General features: G+C 35.2%; 1 protein-coding gene across 1 annotated transcript; it reads left to right on the forward strand.

The window, feature by feature from the left end:
• The first annotated feature begins 515 nt into the window (after nt 1-515).
• LOC103701695 (diacylglycerol kinase 4-like) lies at nt 516-18,038 on the forward strand. The gene is made up of 13 exons (XM_017841470.3): nt 516-1,362; nt 2,637-2,759; nt 3,080-3,217; nt 3,344-3,429; nt 4,321-4,408; nt 5,681-5,756; nt 6,221-6,303; nt 6,802-6,872; nt 10,448-10,525; nt 10,786-10,873; nt 12,214-12,330; nt 16,030-16,210; nt 17,693-18,038. The coding sequence occupies exons 1-12, from the start codon at nt 964-966 to the stop codon at nt 16,186-16,188; spliced, it is 1,506 nt and encodes a 501-aa protein (XP_017696959.1). The 5' UTR covers nt 516-963; the 3' UTR covers nt 16,189-16,210; nt 17,693-18,038.
• The last annotated feature ends 410 nt before the right edge of the window (nt 18,039-18,448 follow it).

Consider the following 18,448-nt stretch of genomic DNA (forward strand, 5'->3'; position numbering starts at 1 on the left):
ATAAAATTATTTTATAGTCAAAATAGTTATCTACTAACATTGTGAGCCAAAAATTTAATAGAAAAAATAGATAAATAAAAACAGAATAATTTAATTGTTATTATATAAAAACAATAATAATTTGGACGATAGATATATTGAAAATTTTATGGGATTCGTAGATTGAGCTAGTACAACTAGAAAAATTATAGGATTATAGACTGGATTAGTCCTATAATCATAAATACTTGAGAGTAACTTTGGAGTGGACAAGCTGGAACCTTATAATATTTTTTTTCTTTTATGAGGTTCGAACGGGCTACTTCAAAGCTATTTACGAATATTTTGAATATAGATCTAGCCCCGCTGTAATCTTATAGTTTTGCTAGCTGTATAGGTTCAATCCACAAATCTCAGAATTTTTAGTTTAAAATCATGCCCTAAATTTGGAAGCCACCTTGAGTGCATGGATGGGATTGAAGTTATCCAGCTAGGAGGCCAGATAGCTGGTTAGTCATTACCAGCTATCTAATCCAGAACCGGTTGAGCTGCATGATCCGACCGAACATTACAAACGGAAAAATTCCAATCCCGGATACGATCGGGTTCGGAATTGGGAAATCTTGGCAGTCCAAAATCAACCACCTAAATTTTGAGGCCCTCTCGGAAACCTCCGGCCGTTACAAATCCTATGGTATCCTTGGTAATTCTCTCGAATGCCTGTCCGTGTCCCGCAGTCGGTGTCCCCCGCGGGAAAACCGAATTCCTTTCCTCGCTCCCTCCGGCCCAGCCATCCCTGCCACCTTCCTTTGTTCTCAATTTTTTGATATAGTTTTTCTTTTTTCAAAAATGAAGGAAGAAGATCTATTTCTTCTCAAGAACGAAAATGTAGATAATCTTGGAAATTTTAATCACTCCATCCCGGAAATTATTTGATTTTATTTTATTGTCCCATTCGATCGATTTCTTGCTCGCTTCTTCGGGATGTCGAGATCGTCGTTCAGCGAGCCGGAGTCGCCGGCGGCGTCGGTGGAGGGGCTGACGAGGATGACGAGGACGTCGTCAGCGTCGTCGAGGACGTCGCTCGTGGAGTCGTTCAGGGCGTGCGTGATCGCGGGGGCGGGGCTCGATAAGGAGTACCTCCGCCGGAGGATCACTATCCCCGACCGCCTCCGGGCCGCCATTGCCGAGGCCATCCGGTCCCGGGACCCCGGCGCCACCGCCGCGGCGGCGGCAGTGGAGGAGGTGGGGGCGCACGGCCCTTGCCTCGGGTACGACGACGTGCCGGAGGCGCCCATGCTCGTCTTCGTCAACTCCCGCAGCGGCGGCCGCCACGGCCCCGTCCTCAAGAACCGCCTCCAGGAGTTGATGGGCGAGGAACAGGTCACCGATCCTCATTCTCCTAATACTTTCCCTTCTCTCTTTGGATTTAGAATAGAAGGAATGCTGTTGCCCTGTTTTCAAGAAATGCAATGGCTTCTCTTCGCACTCAAAATACCTTGCTAGATTTAGAGTACTACTCTTTTCTTAAACTTCATTTTTTCTAGGATGTAATGCTGTTGATATTATGTAAGAAGTTATTGAATACATGACTCAAGAGGGGGAAGAATTTTCTCATACGAGTATTAGGACATATAGTTAGTTGAGAATCTAAATAAGATAGAGATTGAAGAATGTTTAGGAAGTTTGGGAGTAAACGATTGAGGAGAGAGAATCATAGAGGAGCAATGTTACATGAACTCAAGGAGGGAGAAAACTAAAGGAGGCTAATTTGTTTGTTGTTGGAGATGGAAGTAGAACGAGATGCGGCTGTTCTGTTATTCAAAGCTGAAGTGGTGAAAGAAGGAAAGAAATAATCATGCCCCTAACTATAAAAAACCTGTCATAGATCATGGCCATGACTTGATGCACATGTTGGAGTAATTTGCTCTTTTGGATCTATTATTTTGATAACGGAGAAATAAATGACATTTCTGTTTCAAATTAGAATGGGCAAGCGAAGCATAAATGTGTTCTAGTTGCATAAATTTAATATTCATAAGCACATTGCAAAGATGTAAGTGATGCTGTGGATGCCTTGTAATATTTGCAAAGATTTGATTTGAGTGTCTAGGTAAAGCTTCAAAGTGCATTCCTAATGGACATATGGGACGGAGAATTGATTGAGTTGATATTGGCATGTGCAGCAGACACAACATGAGGCTGCTGTAAGCACTTGGCTTAGATTTGTATTTTAAAGATAGAGGAGGTATGACCAGAAATCCCAGATGAAAGGTTGGAGAAAAGATGAAAATATTGAAACTTAACAGGTTCTGTCTTGGATAGGTCTAAATGCAAAAGACATTTTATGAAGCTGATCATTAGTAAATATATGAAATATGGACTTTAATATATGCTAGTTGTCGCACAATTCCTGGTGATGTTCGTAATTAGTTATCTACTTCAAATAAGACTTTTCAATCTGTTATGTTCATTTGATAACACACTTGTTAATTTTAGCTTTTATTTGTCACAAAATTGCATTTGTCTCAGGCCTGCTTATTTGTGTAATGTTGAAAAGTTTTTCAGTTCCAACTAGACTATATGAGGTTATTTTTTAAAGAATTAATACCTTAAGAGTTTTGTAAATAACTGTTTCTTTATTTTATGTAATGTAGGTTTTTGATCTTTCAATGGTGAAGCCTTCTGAATTTGTTCAGTATGGTTTGGCTTGCCTGGAGAAGCTGGCTGATCTTGGTGACTATTGCGCGAAGGAAACTCGGGAAAAGTTGAGAATTATGGTATGTTAACTGGGGTTTTGATCATGGTCAATTATATTTGAGCTCTCTGTTCTTACGGTTAGCTTTTGAATCACCTTTCAGTGCTAGTTAATTTTATCTGTTCTTTATCTGCTTCTAGGGGTAAGCTATGATATTCTTTGGTTAGTTTATTTAAGATTTTGTATTTGGTAAATGTTTTTTATTTCAATTGGAAGTATGTGCTAGCCAGCCATTGGTGATGGTTTCTTATTTGAGTTTATCATTCTGTTTTTCCAGTCATTTCACAGTTTTCTTGTTAGAGTGTGGCAATTTTTGAAGAGAGTATTTGTATGCTTGTCCAGGTTGCAGGAGGAGATGGTACGGTAGGATGGGTGTTAGGCAGCCTTGGGGAACTTTTTGTGCAGAACAGAGAGCCAGTTCCTCCTGTTGGCATCATTCCGCTTGGAACAGGAAATGACCTTTCTAGGAGCTTTGGTTGGGTAAGGGCCGTTTTTTCTCTCTTTTAGTCTTCTTTTTCCTAGTATGCTATCTGATGTTTCATATAAGAAAGAAAAGGGAAAAAAACTATATGATGCCATCAATTCACTTGCTTAAATGTGAACTAGGGTGGTTCATTTCCTTTTGCATGGAAGTCGGCCGTGAAACGTTCTCTCAATAAGGCTATTTCTGGTCCAATTTGCCGACTTGATAGGTGAGAGTTACCTTCATTTTGGAAATTGTACCATTCATACTCAAGGATGGAATATACTTTAATCTTCTTATTACTCAGTGTGAATCAATAAGATACTATTTTATTTCAGCATAGATAAATATGGTGTTTTGCAATCAATATCTAGAATCTTGCACCTCGTTTTTTGATGCTTGTACCAATGCAAACCCCAAATGTGCAAAATTCTTGAAGAAAGGTGCCAAAAGGAGACCAAAGTCCACACCTCATATTATTTATAACTCAAGGCATGCCTAAGTTGGCACTTATATCGACATAGAACATCAAGATAAATGCTGCCCTTCCATTCAATTGGTAGCGGAATAGTCAAATATATGTGCACCTCCTACGAAGGCATAAAGCACAAGACATGTGCTACGAATACTATAGTGGTACATATATCTCGCTTTTGTAGTCTCAACCATATTGCTCTGGGCTCAAAGCATTTTTGGAGAGCTTTTGCTTAAAGGCTTGAGGTGAGGCCACTACTAAACCTTCTTGATTGATGGTTGTTATATGAAGAGTTTCCATTGTCATTTTTTAATCACCATCACAACCAAATCAAATGCATTTAGGATCCAACACTGATGAAATCCTTGATCTGACTATAATAACGCCATGATGTATTTTATACTTTTGATCATAATTTAGTAAATGACTCTTGTTCTTCCTGACTCATTTACCTCATTATCTGAAATGAATGATTTCAATAGTGCTGGCCAGATCATTGAATTTTCTGTTTTATTAACAATATAAAAGTCATATTCTTTTGTAAGATCAAATTTTCCTACTAATGCTTGAGGATTAAATAACTTCAAGTTCTCAGTCTCACATAAATAAATTGGTGCTTACAGTAATTACAATGTCTTGATGCAGTTGGCATATCCTTGTTTCGATGCCAGAAGGAGAAGTGATAGAAATGCCACACTCTCTTAGGTATCTAGGAGAGTCCACTTATATTCAGGTTGTATCCATGATTTAAACTCTTGTTGTAGTTGATCAGCTCAGCATGTTTGCTCATTTTTATTTGTTCTCTTGTGAGTTTACAGATAATAATTCCATTTTTCTAAAGTTAAAAAATGGATTTCTAAATTAGTTTCTAGCATCAAAAATGTTGTTTTGGGTTTCTGTTTCTACTATTGAAGTTGTCATGAATAGCTAATAGCAAAACAGCAATATTGTCATCTTAGAAATATTGCTTCTACACTGCTAGTTTATTATACAACTTCTGTTAATATGGATTCTCAAGGTCAGAGGAATCTGTCACCCAATGATCATCACTTGAACATGCAATTGATTTCAACACATCTTTCTATACTGAATGGACAGATAAGCTTTAACTGATGAAGTAAATGATTTTATCCTGCATCTTCAAACAATTGGAAGCTTGGGATGTGTATGTCATGGAAAATAAAGTAAACCTGTGTTTGGTAATTCTCACTTTTATCCTATATCATTTGTACCAAGATTTTATGGTATGCCTCATGCATTTTCAAATATACTAAACATAACTGAGCTAATTACATGCATAAGTTGGTACACATCTATTAATATCTAATAGTGTAATATGAGGCTAAGGTGAATGTTGTGGCAGTTATACACTTGCATGCTTAGTGGCACTGTCAGTTTTCACATTAGGGAGGGAGGGAGGGAAAGAGCCCACATAATCCTGTCTTATTATTGATGAAATATTTCTAGTTGTTAATAAGATAGCCATAGAAGAGGGATGGGATATTTTTCTAAGATTATCTTCTTTTTTGTTTTTCGGGTGGTCAGCACATTTGTCATCTTTGAAATAGATTCTTATAAGATTCAAGTTTGAAACATTATTCAGTCTCCTTTTTATTTTTATTTTTGTTTTTTTTTCTATGACTTGCTCTCCTGTCTTCTTGACAATAAATCCTTGTTGAGAATTTTGACTATCTATTAATGTTGTCTTTTATTTGTAAGTTCATTCCCTCCATTGTCAAAAACTAAACTTGTATTTTTGTACACAAAAAAATTCTTATAATATGATTTGTTGGTTTATCTTAAGTGCATGTTATATTATTATTTTCAACTTGCATTCAAGAACCTTATTTATGTGCTGTATGTTCTTTTAGATTCTTTGACCAATGCAATATATTCTATTTCCTTCTCATGTACGATCAAAAAAATATTACACTTTAACTTTATTGAAGCAATTCCGTGTTTCCATTGTTTTAATCTTCTCATAATAGCACTAATATATGTGTAGGATGGGAATATTGAAGGGGAGGTACCTGAAAAGGTTTCTTGCTTCGAGGGAGTCTTCTATAACTATTTTAGCATAGGTACAATTTTATGCCTATCTTTTTGACGATATTATTCTTCTCATTTATTCCATTTAATTGCTGCATGATTTTCTCCCCAAATGTGCATTGATGGTTTTATTAAGAGTTGTCTTCTTCTTCATGTTGACCATTCTTGCATTGCTACCCTCTGGTTCCATGTCTTTATCTCTTGTTCTAAGAGAGAGATGTTTTTAGGAACAGCAGAAAGAAGGATTTTCACCCTTTGTGATATCTGGACTGGCTGAAGGACCAAAACCATGTTTTTCACCCTTTGTTTTCATTCCTGATATTGTCGCTTTCAACCATAGTCTGTGGCAATTCAAAGTACTTACTTGCAACTTCATCCTCGTCGATGTTGATTTGTAATTGGCCTAATCAATGTCAATTGAGTATATGATGTAATAATCAAGTCAGAGTTTGAAGAGTATGATATATTCAATCACTCATAATTTGCTTTAATGCAGGAATGGATGCTCAAGTTGCTTATGGCTTCCATCATTTACGTGATGAAAGACCATACCTTGCACAAGGTCCAATAACAAACAAGGTATGGGGTTTGTTTCTATTTGTTTTAACAACTTATCAGTCACAAAGTTGTCTTTACCCTAGTATCCATCTTTCTAATTGGTGGGATGCAAGTTATGAAGCTAATAATTGTTATATCCTTTAACATCAGTCATTGCTGCTTGCTGTATTTATTTTCCAACCTCTATCTACTGTCAGTGAAGCATGTAAATTTATGATCCACTTCTGATCGAACTATTTTTTTGATGTTTTTTTAAACTTCAGTCTTACTTTTTTCTGAATAGTGCATTCTATTAACTGGATATATCATTTGTCCCATGATATGCATTGAATTATTTCATCTGATTTACCCTCTTTAACATTTTGTGGCATGCTGAGGTTTAAAATTTATCTGTTTTATTCATATATTGCTCAAATTTTGGATTATCTTTTTTTTTGATGTAATGATAATTGAATATCAAATATCATGCATGAGATATTACTGCATATATAAAGTAATGTTGAATGTTTCTTATGGCAGTTGATCTACACCGGATATACTTGCAAGCAGGGGTGGTTCTTTACGCCTTGTATGAGTGATCCAAGTTTAAGGTTATCTCTTACTAGTGAATAATAGTTGACTCTTGCTTTCGGGATTATTTGCTTCTTTGATGGAGAAAATTGATATTAGGCTAATTTTTTTCAGTTGTGTCAATTTACTAACTACAGTGATCACATTTGTTCAGCTTCACAAATATGGTTTCTTGAATTTACATATCCTGAATGAGTTGATGATTGGGAATTATAAAGCCAAACCTGAGCATATAAAAGATATGCAACTTATTCTTTTTAACTATTTGATTAAAGAAGCATCACTTGCTCCAAGAAAACAATGCATTTACTATGAGACAAAACAGAAGAATTAAAAAGTACATCCTGAAGTTGGAAAGAGATGTTCTTCTTAGTCAGTTATACCTTAACCACCAATCAGACTGGGCATGCCATTCTTCTGGATATAGAGGATGATGAGGTCCAGCCATCTGCCATAATCAAGTTTCGTACATTTGAAAATGCTATAACTCCTCTCCCTCCAAATTTCCTAATGCAATGTTTTGTGGAAAAGATGTCGTAGCCTTGTAGGCCTTTTGTTTTTGTCATGTATATAGCCATTCTATGGTAACAATCAAAACTTGATGTTTGGTTGGTGAAAAAGTTCTCTGATATAACAGAAAAAAGAAGCTAGATTTGAGGATTTTGCTACTCTGTTACTAGACTCTTGGCAGTTGGATGTTACAAGTGTTTGGCAACACAGCATTCGAAAATATCTGCAAGAGGGCAAGTTTAATATCACAAATATTCGCACACATATTTGCTGAATACTAGACTTGTTTGACTGGTTGATGGTACATGTTTAATTCTTTTATTATATAATTTTAGTTTGGTATAACAGAAGAAAATGACATGCCATGATGCTTTGGATTTCATTTGATACCTCAAGTGGTTGATTGTTGAATTTTTCAACCAAAAATGAAGTGGCATTTAATAGGATCAGGTTCAAATGGGTCAGGTAGACTCACATCCAATCTGAACTTGACCTGAACTGAACTCAATACCTGACTAAAGTTGAAAACCATGGTAAATGAAATTACCAAAAGATCCTGAATGTGCAGGATTAGGTTTATTATTTTTTTCCTTCCAAAAGAATCAGGTTGGAGGACATTAAATTAAGATATGACCTAGACATGGCGTAAAAAAATAATGTAGGAGGAACCATATGGAATGTCTCAGTGCACAACCCTAGACTTAATAGAATGGAATGCAAGAATCAACAATGTAATCAACGTTTATTTTTCTCTGTTTATAAGAGGAGCTAGTAACTAATATGCACCTAACTAAGACTAAAGCCAGCAATTTCACTAATTCAAATGTGCAAGAATGAGCTGATATATTCAAAACATCTAACTGAACAATCAAAAATCTGACCTAGATGAAATCAATCCAAGTAAGCAGTTTAAGAGTTACCATGGCTACGTGCAAATTGTTGCTTCAAGATCCTCTTTGAAATGTGATGGAAGCCTCTCACTGCCAAGGAAAAGCTGCAACCATCCTATGAATATAATCCTCTTAGCGATCCAGAATCCTCCCAAGGGGTTTAGAGGGTCAAGGGACTGTTGTGAAATTGTGAGTTATCGGTAGGTATCGGCTTTAATTGAAGGCTGTAGGTTATGATTTAAAATGAGGAAACATATGGATTATGATATCAGATATTGGGGTGAAAAAATATTTTAGAAGATTTTAATGGCTTGAGTTACTGTAAATTGAAGAAAGGAGGATCCCTGGTTTAGTGTTCAAAGATTCAAGATTAAGGCTATAACTAATGGGCTGGCTGGTTTGTTGTAACATCAGACTGAAGCTACTGTGCAGTGAGAGTTGGAGGGTTGCTATCAAATTTATAGAACAATGGGAAATTACTCCATGTATGATAAGGTATTTTAATTGTGAATTCACTCTATTGGTCATGATCTACACATCAAACATAGAGAGATTAAAAATCAATGGATTTTAATGCTTGTATCATAGCAAAACATGGCATCACATGATATTTATCATTCATTTTTGCACCCACTTGATGCATTAAGCAAATTTAGTGGCATAGATCATGATCAACGGTATGGATCTTCAATATGGATGTCTCGTTGCTGAATTTGGAGCTAAGAGGAATAGATATCTCCCCAAGAGCAAAGTCTATCTCTCTCTATCTATATATATATATTTAGTATATAATGGAATATAATTATTATACTAAAGTTATTCATAATAAGAATAATAAATACGTATATTGTATAAGCTTGTGCGTGGGTTTTGGTGAGGGTATGACCATAATTCTGTGGATGATAAGCGGATAAAACTTTGATGTTTTTTGCTTTGCATTTTTGCAGAGTTTTCCAATCTAGCGCCTACGTACCTAACTTCTTCATCCATCAATGGTCATTATAATTAGGACTGAAGAATCATGTATCATGTTTGTGAGCAGCATGGTGCGCATATCTTTTTGACACTTGACAAGCATCAGGAAGGAAAGATTCACATTTATAAGATGATTTGCAACTGGCACACTAGGATTTACTGTTTTATTAAAAAAATTTACATGGAGACCACTTTGAACTGCTTTATTATGGTGTTTGTATATGTGTGTGTGTGTGTGTGTGTTAATTGGTCTATTCCTGTCACAGATCACCAACGGTGTCTAAGTTGATCGATTTTTATGAGGTGTGTTCCATAGTTTCATGTAATTTGACATGCAGGCCAACAGTACACAGTTATTTATACAAATTAAGGCACAAAGAATCTCAAATTCATGGTAAAACTACAGGACATGTAATTATTTTTATGCATTAACAGTATATTTTATATATTATATACAATTCTATATACTTCTAATACCTTCTCAAGCTTATACACTGGAATGTTCTTGGAAACTTGTATTGCAGTAGTAACGCGAGAATAGTTCCAAACCTTGTTGAATTAAAATAAGATTGTTCAAGATGGTCAGGATTCAGGAGGATACAAACTCATACTGCTATTTTAACGCTATGTATCTGTGCATATTGGTCTAATACACATACAGGGAAGCATGTTTGGAGTACGAGTACATTTTCTAAATCATGCTGACAGTATGTAGATGTGGTGCATTACTGATGGACTTGGAGCCCTTTCCTAGGAAGACTTCATAAACTGAGAATATCAAGAAAGAACAACTAGCTATACACAAGCATCAGCCTTCTTACTTTAGGGAATAAATTGCATTTTTTCAAAATATATCCACTGCGACAAGAATGAAATTGTGAGCTTATGATCCTAGTTGTGCTAAGAAAACTTAAGAGAGATCCATGTTGAGGTCTTTCTGGGCTATATGACAACATAACCACCTACATAATTTTGTATTTTGCATTTTACCATTTGCAAGCTAGAACTGCAATTCACTAGGATTTTCTTTAAAGTGAAATATGTTTTTGTTTGTTTCTGATGAACTTAACCTTAAACATGTTAAAGGACAGAAAGCTTTCGAAATATTGTTTTTCATTTATTTATCTGATATTGTTTCTTGCTACCTTTATAAATTCCAAGATGGAAGCTCATGCTGTATGATAGTATGGTCAGCATAAACTAGAAATGTATCTTTGCAGGGGACTTCGAAACATTCTGCGGTTGTCTATCAAAAAGGTTAATTGTTCGGAGTGGGAGCAAATTCTCGTCCCTCCCAGGCAACTTCTTTATTTTTCACTTGAATCATTTTAAATACTCTTGGGAATCACTAGAAATAATATATTCAAGTTCAGGATGCATGAATTATGTTTATTTTATATATATTTATATTTCTTAAGTCTGACATTCATTAAACAATTGTCTCTGTTAATGGTAAATACTATTTTTCATATAATATTCCCACTATCACAAATGTATGATGGCATGATGGTGCTTTTACCTTTCATTTCAAGTGGATTGAATAAAGTTTTGGCTGCAGTGTTAGGGCAATAGTTGCCCTGAATCTTCACAGCTATGGGAGTGGAAGGAATCCATGGGGTATTCTGAAACCTGAATATTTAGAAAAGGTTTGTATGACTAGTAAACAAGGCACCTTTTGGCTTGACTTAATGATTCGTAAGCTATCCCATGATGACATTCTGAATATTTCATGTAGGTCATGGACCAAAGGTGACTGACATGCATTTCTTGATTTACAACAACATTCATTCAGATAGATTATAATATAATTTGGTGCCTAACTTTATAAACCCCTAACAACATGGCTAAATATAGACAGCTTTATAAATTTTATTTTACATTTACTCATGTCTGTGTATAAGACATGTCATTGTGCACTGAATTGCAAAATATGCGGGTACCATCTTAAATTTTTGGTTAGAAATAGTTGATTGCGTATGTGCGACACTGCACCTAAGTTCATCCTGCTCTCTCTTTTCTAGAAGTACAACATGAAGCAGTTGGTATGATTCATGGTGGGTAGCTAAGAGAGAATATGGATTTCATTTGACATTTTTGGTGTGGAATAGTTGATACATCTTTGGTCGGTTTGTGACAGATGATGAACTTAACCAAACTCTTAGGACCAGTCTGGTCAAACCAGAGATCTGTACCCAGACTAGCTGAATTGAACCCTTTGTGCAGGGTCTTGGTCATATCCAATTTGTTTCTTCGCTACTTGATGAATTGTTCAAAATATGTGGATCCATACCTGTAAAATGATTACTAAACTTACTGAGAAATTTTCATTATTTTAATAAAGATTAATCACATTTCCTACTTCTATTCATGTAAAAGCGACATTATTGTGAAATTTTTAGCCGAATGCACCTATGCAACTGTTATCTTACTGCTTACATATATAAACCAAAAGAATAACCAAAATACAATGGCTTTAGGAACATGGAATATGGTCTTTCAGTTCTCTTTTGGTATTCTTTAATGCATCTAAGGCACACTTGGTGGATCCTTTTTTGCTGCAAAAGTTGAAAAGAAACCTCCTGCATGATCCTTTTTTTTTTGGGTTGACCAGAAAGGAGTTATAGATCACCTCTGATGGTGTAGGTCATCATTTTTATTTTTTGGTTACTTGAAATCCTCACTGTGTTTTTTCTGATTTCTTGAAATCCTAAGTATTATGATTTATGAATTATTTCTTATGCGCACTTATCAATATTAGAGAACTTTAAGAATTTCTTGTCTTTTCCAATAATCCCAGTTCCCACTATAAGATGATGTGGTCATGCCCCTTGCAGCTTAGTTTAGAAATCATTTCTTTCTGAAAGTTCTCCCGTAGGTCCCCTCCTCCCAACAAGGGCAATATCATGCACTTAATGCTCTGTTTTATATTTCTATCAGTTTGTGATAGAATAACTTGCCTGATCAGTTTCTATATTGTTTCTTCCAGCGAGGCTTTGTTGAGGCCCAAGTTGATGATGGTTTACTTGAAATTTTTGGTCTAAAGCAAGGGTGGCATGCTTCACTTGTTATGGTTGAACTCATATCAGCTAAACACATTGCTCAGGTAGCGATGTTATCTGGACTTCGCTTCTTATCTTGGAATGTTGAATAATTTGTTCTGATCTAGTAATTACTGGAAATTAAGAAATGCTGTGCAAAAAAAATAAACTACAGATTATCATCCTATATCTTGTCTGCCACTTTATTTTCCATAATATCTTTAGTATGTAGAGACAGCTTTTCTTGCTCTCTTCAAGGAAAATGAACCTTTTATATAGACCCTGGCAGAAGGGGAAACAGTGTTGTACCAATAAGATCAAGTGTTGGGAGGGCTTCAATTCTACACTTTCATGAGAGGCAGATTATAGCAAATCAGTTACAATAACTGCTATGATTCTCTCATATGAGCATGTCATACGCAGGCATCTGATGTATGTGCATGCAAAAGCTACTGTGCAAACTTTACATTGTAATGTTATGCATCCAAAATGTCGTGGCACCCTCAAGCTTGTTGTAAATCAGAGGTTGACATGTTTCTAGTGGAAATTTGTAGTGGTTTGTGTCTTTTTTCAGAAGTCAACAATATGCTATGTCGACTGGATATAGGTATGCTACAGATTACATAGATAAAACGACATATTAAAACTAGTATTGGAATGATGCAGCAGGATGTGCTCAAACACCAAGAATTTTGAGCTTGCTTAAAGCCTTAAACATGTAAATAGATTGAAAAGAGGCGGCCACTATGTTCTATGGATCAAGAGCTTGGTGAGGGCTAAATATATTTCCCTTGGATGACTTATTGGATCTTGGTGGTGTTTATATTTGGAAAAAGGGGCAAAGGTCTTAGGCCCTGTTTGGGGGAGCTTTTGGAGGGCCAGAAAGCACTTTCTGGCCCTCCAAAAGTACTTTTAGATAAAAAACTGTGTTTGGTAAATTTTTCAAAAAGCTGTTTCAGCTTTTGCGGGAAGCTGAAAACAGCTTTTGGAAGGAAGCTCCAATTTGGAGCTTTTGGAAGGAAGCTCCAATTTGGAGCTTTTGGAAGGAAGCTCCAATTTGGAGCTTTTGGAAGGAAGCTGTTTCAGCTTTTTCGGAAAGCTGTATTTTTGACAAAAATGCCCATATTAAAATAACATAATTACATAGTTTATCCCTGTATAAACTTAAAAATCTGCTGGAGTCAAGAACCCAAGCCGTCAGACTCCCTTCCGTAAGAAAAGGTATTTTTCTTTTCAATTTTTGTATGCATCTCTTGAACCACATTTTAGAAGAAAAAAATTTTAATCATTTTCCATACCTTCCAAAATCAATCTATTGTTTTTTTTTTTTATCATCAACCTCGCGGCCCACGCTGAGGTCCTCCTCGAGCGTGGACCACGAAGAAGAGCCCCTGGACCGCGGAAAATTATTTTATGGGAAATTATGAAAAATTATTATGGAAAATTATTTTATACTAATAATTATAATATTTTATACCTTTATTTTTGTATTATACTATAAATATAATATCATATTATATTATATCATAATACATTAATTTGTTATGTTAAATAATTTAATATTATGTTATATTATGGAAAATTAATTTATACTAATAATTATAATATTTTATACCTTTATTTTTGTATTATACTATAAATATAATATCATATTATATTATATCATAATACATTAATATGTTATGTTAAATAATTTAATATTATGTTATATTATGAAAAATTAATTTATACCAATAATTATAATATTTTATACCTTTATTATTGTATTATACTATAAATATTATATTATATTACATTACATTATAATACATTAATATGTTATTTTAAATAATTTAATATTATGTTATATTATGGAAAATTAATTTATAATATTAATTATAATATTTTATACCTTTATTATTGTATTATACTATAAATATTGTATTATATTACATTACATTATAATACATTAATATGTTATTTTAAATAATTTAATATTATGTTATATTATGAGAAATTAATTTATACTAATAATTATAATATTTTATACTTTTATTATTGTATTATACTATAAATATAATATATATTACATTATATCATAATACATTAATATGTTATGTTAAATAATTTAATATTATGTTATATTGCCAAATATTAATTTACTCTAATAATTATATTACTATTATGCTATATTAACATAATATTATTTTATATTACAATAATATTATACTATATCGTATATTTATGTATTAATTTATGTTATGTTTTATTATGTTCTGTTGTATAATACTATGCAATGTCTTTTATAGTAATTTTGTCATAGAAAAGTACTTTCTCAGTTTGTTTACCAAACACAAAACAAAGCACCACAGCACTTTACGAATGTAGTTACCAAACAGCAAACAGCTTTTTATAACAGCTCTACTTCAGACAGCTCTACTTTCAACAGCTCTACTGCCAACAGCTCTACTGCCAACAGCTCCCCCAAACAGGGCCTTAGTATGGTTGTTGCCTTACTTTTATGTGGAGTCTGATGTATGTTCATGCAAAAGCTACCATGTAAACTTCATATTGTAATGTTATGCATCAAAAGTGTCACAGCACCCTCAAGCTTATAGTAAATCAGAGGTTGAGATGTTTCTAGTGGAACCAGATGACAATGTGACCATCAAGGTGGTTTCTAAATTCTAATATGTCTGTCTACTTATAGCTGATTGGGTTTTTGCTAACTTGAGGGAACGGTCCTGGTACTCAAGTTCTTGAGACCATGAAAGCTAATAGTATTATACAATTTAATAGTTTTAGATTTTTAATTTTATTTGGTGGATTTGGCAAGCTTTCATACAATATCCTAGCACTTGATGAACAAGCTGCCTAGTGCCTAGCATAATGGTTGAGCTAGGAGCCACTACTAAGGCTGCAACTTATCCGAGCTGCTCACGAGCAGCTCAAGATCAGCTTGGGTACAGCTCTTCTTGGGATCAGCTCAGAAGACGATGAGCCAAGCTCAAGCAGAGTCCAAGCCAAGCTTGAACAACAAAGGTTTGCAAAATATATGGGAGGCTTGGCTCGGCTTGGTAAGAAGCTCGGCTCGAGCCTTATCCAAGCCAAACTAAGCACTTTCCTTTAAGCTTGGATTAAACTCAAGCCGAGCCCAAACAGCTCTTCTATAAAATGAGCCGTGCTCTAGCCGTTTATTACTTAGCTAGTTTTTTACACCACCAGCTCATACCAATCGTTTTCTCGATAAGTAGTTAATCCTAAAATTTTTACCTAGTCCATGCCTATAATCTGAGATTTTTTGGCAGCTTCTAATTACATGAGAAAACTAAAGAGATGATAGTTGCAATACTCGAAGTTGTTATATAACAAATTAGCGTGTATCCGGAGTTTGTATTGATTGTTTCTTCACTAGTGTTTGATTGTTCCCAACTTTGTCGCAATTGATTGTCATCTTGTAAAGCTACTTGTAGAAGTAACAAATAAAACTGTTTAGCACATGGTTCACAGTACTGCTTTGGTACCCATACCAGTACTGTACTAGTACACTGTCGATATGGCTTGGTTCATGGTGCTGATACTCAATATGGCTCCTGACCAAGTATTACTTTACTACAAGTATGATACCGGTATGGTATGGTATGCTCGGTATAGTATGATACTAACTGATATGGCAAACCTTGATATAATAATTCTATTTTGCTGGCAGTTTTGGACTATATTCTGTTAAATATTTGTGAACATGAGATACATAATATGTGAATCGATCTTGTGATGTGTTTCAGGCTGCGGCAATTAGGTTGGAAATCAGAGGTGGTCGGTGGAGAGATGCTTACATGCAAATGGATGGGGAGCCATGGAAACAACCAATGAGTACAGAGTATTCAAGTTTCGTGGAAATAAAAAGGGTGCCATTTCAGTCACTTGTAATAAATGGCGAGTGATTACAATGATTTATTGGATAAGGTACATATCTAAAGCATGCAGTGAGATAGCAAAAATGCATGCAGGCTTTACTGTCACTGGATGGTCAGTTATTTCATTTCATTTTATTTACTTATGGTCTCATACAGAATTACTGCTGAGGGAAACTATTTGTGAGGCATGCTTAGTGTTTTAATTGGCTCAGGTCCATAGTTTCTTGTTTCATATAGGTGGACTGTAATATCTAAGTTTAGCTTTTGGCATCATTGATGTTTGCCCTTCCACTTAAATAATCAAGTAGGAATTATATCCCTTTTTTTTTTTCTTTTACATTTTACTCCATTTGCAGAATCTATATGGAGTCACTTGGAAACTTTTTGACTAAATACCGATGTTCTACCATCTTGCATTTACTTTGTTTGTAGTGTACCTGGGCAAATACTGAAGCTTAGATCGTCAAATAGCTTAATTTTCATATGCAGTTTCTTTAAATCAACATTTGCAAGATCCTTTTATTTCTCTTTCTGTTAGGGAACTTAGCTCAGAGGGTGGCATCTTTAAAGCAGGAAAAGTTCATTTGGAGGAATGCACTCTCTCTCCACTTACTTCCTGCTGCCCCTTGAGTTTGGACAGAGAGTGGACAAGTAGATGGCTACATGTCTGTCTATATCTTGCTTTCCACCCATTCATATAATTAATCTTTAACCAGTCTGAACCAAAGGGTTTGATATAATGGAGAAGTGGCTCATAAAACTTTCACACTGAAGGTGAAATTTACTAAGACTTCAGTAATATAACATCTATTGAAGGGGACATGCTATACATTCCTCAGAAAGAAGCAGAATCATTGCGGTGGAGAGCTGTTCCTTCCATTCTTGAAAATTTAGCCGAGTAGCATGAAATGGTGTCCCTGAAGGCGAGTGGTTATTGGGTTAATTAATAAATGTTTTGACCTTTTTTTTTGACTTTGCTAGCTGTTTATCTGCTTCACCAATTGGAGAAGCATAATTGTAGCACACGTCTTCTCTGATGTTTGGATCAAAAAGAAAAATCTACAACTTTACCGGAAGGGTTATGGCATGCTTGTTTTTATTAGTTGTGTCCATCAGTTAGAAAAGTAAGCTCTGGATATTTCCTATAGCTATCGTATCATCAATGTTCTCTATGATTATAGATTACTTTCTAATCAATCATTAGTCTGTATATACACTGCCCCATAGTTGTCACTGTGGGACCCTAGCCTGGTGCTCCTTGGGAGGGAACTGGATGGCTGTTATCAGTGCTCACTTGGATCAGATTTTTTTCAGTGATTGCAAGATGCAAAGGATTACATTGACCTGCATTGTCCATGGTTTTTGCTAGTTTCCGATTCATTTTTGGGTGGCTAGTACAGGTCTTGACCTGATCATGGCCATGCTAATTGTTTAGCTGCTTTGCTTGTCATTTAAATAATCCTTCCTCTACTATCTTATGCAGAAAAGACTAAAAAATATATGTTATTATTCTTTATGTTGCATGTAACAGTTGGAGAAGCACCGAGGACTTCCAAAAGGCCATCTCATCATTGAAGGAACTCAACCAAACTTTACAGTCTATCAGTTATTTCTGGTCGTTCATTGGCGTGTTTATATATTGTCATGTGATTGTCGCAACGAGTGGCTGCTATTGGAAGTTTTCCCATAATTAGATGCTTTACTTTCCCTTGAAGGTAGCTGCAGATTATGACCTGCTTGTGATGTATCATTTGTTTACTCGGCTTTCTGTTGTGAGTAAGAGGGAGACAGGTTGGGCAAGAAACTTCCCTGTTCTTCCACTTTTTTGGATTAGCAGCTCAGCACTAACACAGCCTCTCTATTTTAATCCCAGCAAACAGAGTCTTGCTAATATGAGCACGTCTTTTAAAAATTCTATCGTTTTCATTGAGGGCTACTTTGTTTGGATGGAACAAGAAAGTATACGTGGTGAGGTGCACTATGGTATAAACAGAGGTCACATGCAATCATCATATAGCCTGCCCTAAAAGTTATAGGTGTGTGATTTTTGAAACATTGAACTACACTTTTCGACCGTACATTATAATTGCTGGTTTTGTTAATTTTATATTGCTGCATTATCACCACATTCTCATCCATATGATAGTGATTTCTGTAGTGGGCTCATATAACAATCTGCAACTCAAACTAAGTCCCAGTTCCTGATTCTTCTTTGTACTTGTATCCACAATATCTGAACCAATTTAGTGTTTGTTTATCTTTGCTCTGTGAGACATCATGTCCTGAT

The sequence above is a fragment of the Phoenix dactylifera genome, chromosome 1 (genome assembly GCF_009389715.1).
Source record: "Phoenix dactylifera cultivar Barhee BC4 chromosome 1, palm_55x_up_171113_PBpolish2nd_filt_p, whole genome shotgun sequence".
NCBI classification, from domain to species: Eukaryota; Viridiplantae; Streptophyta; class Magnoliopsida; order Arecales; family Arecaceae; genus Phoenix; species Phoenix dactylifera.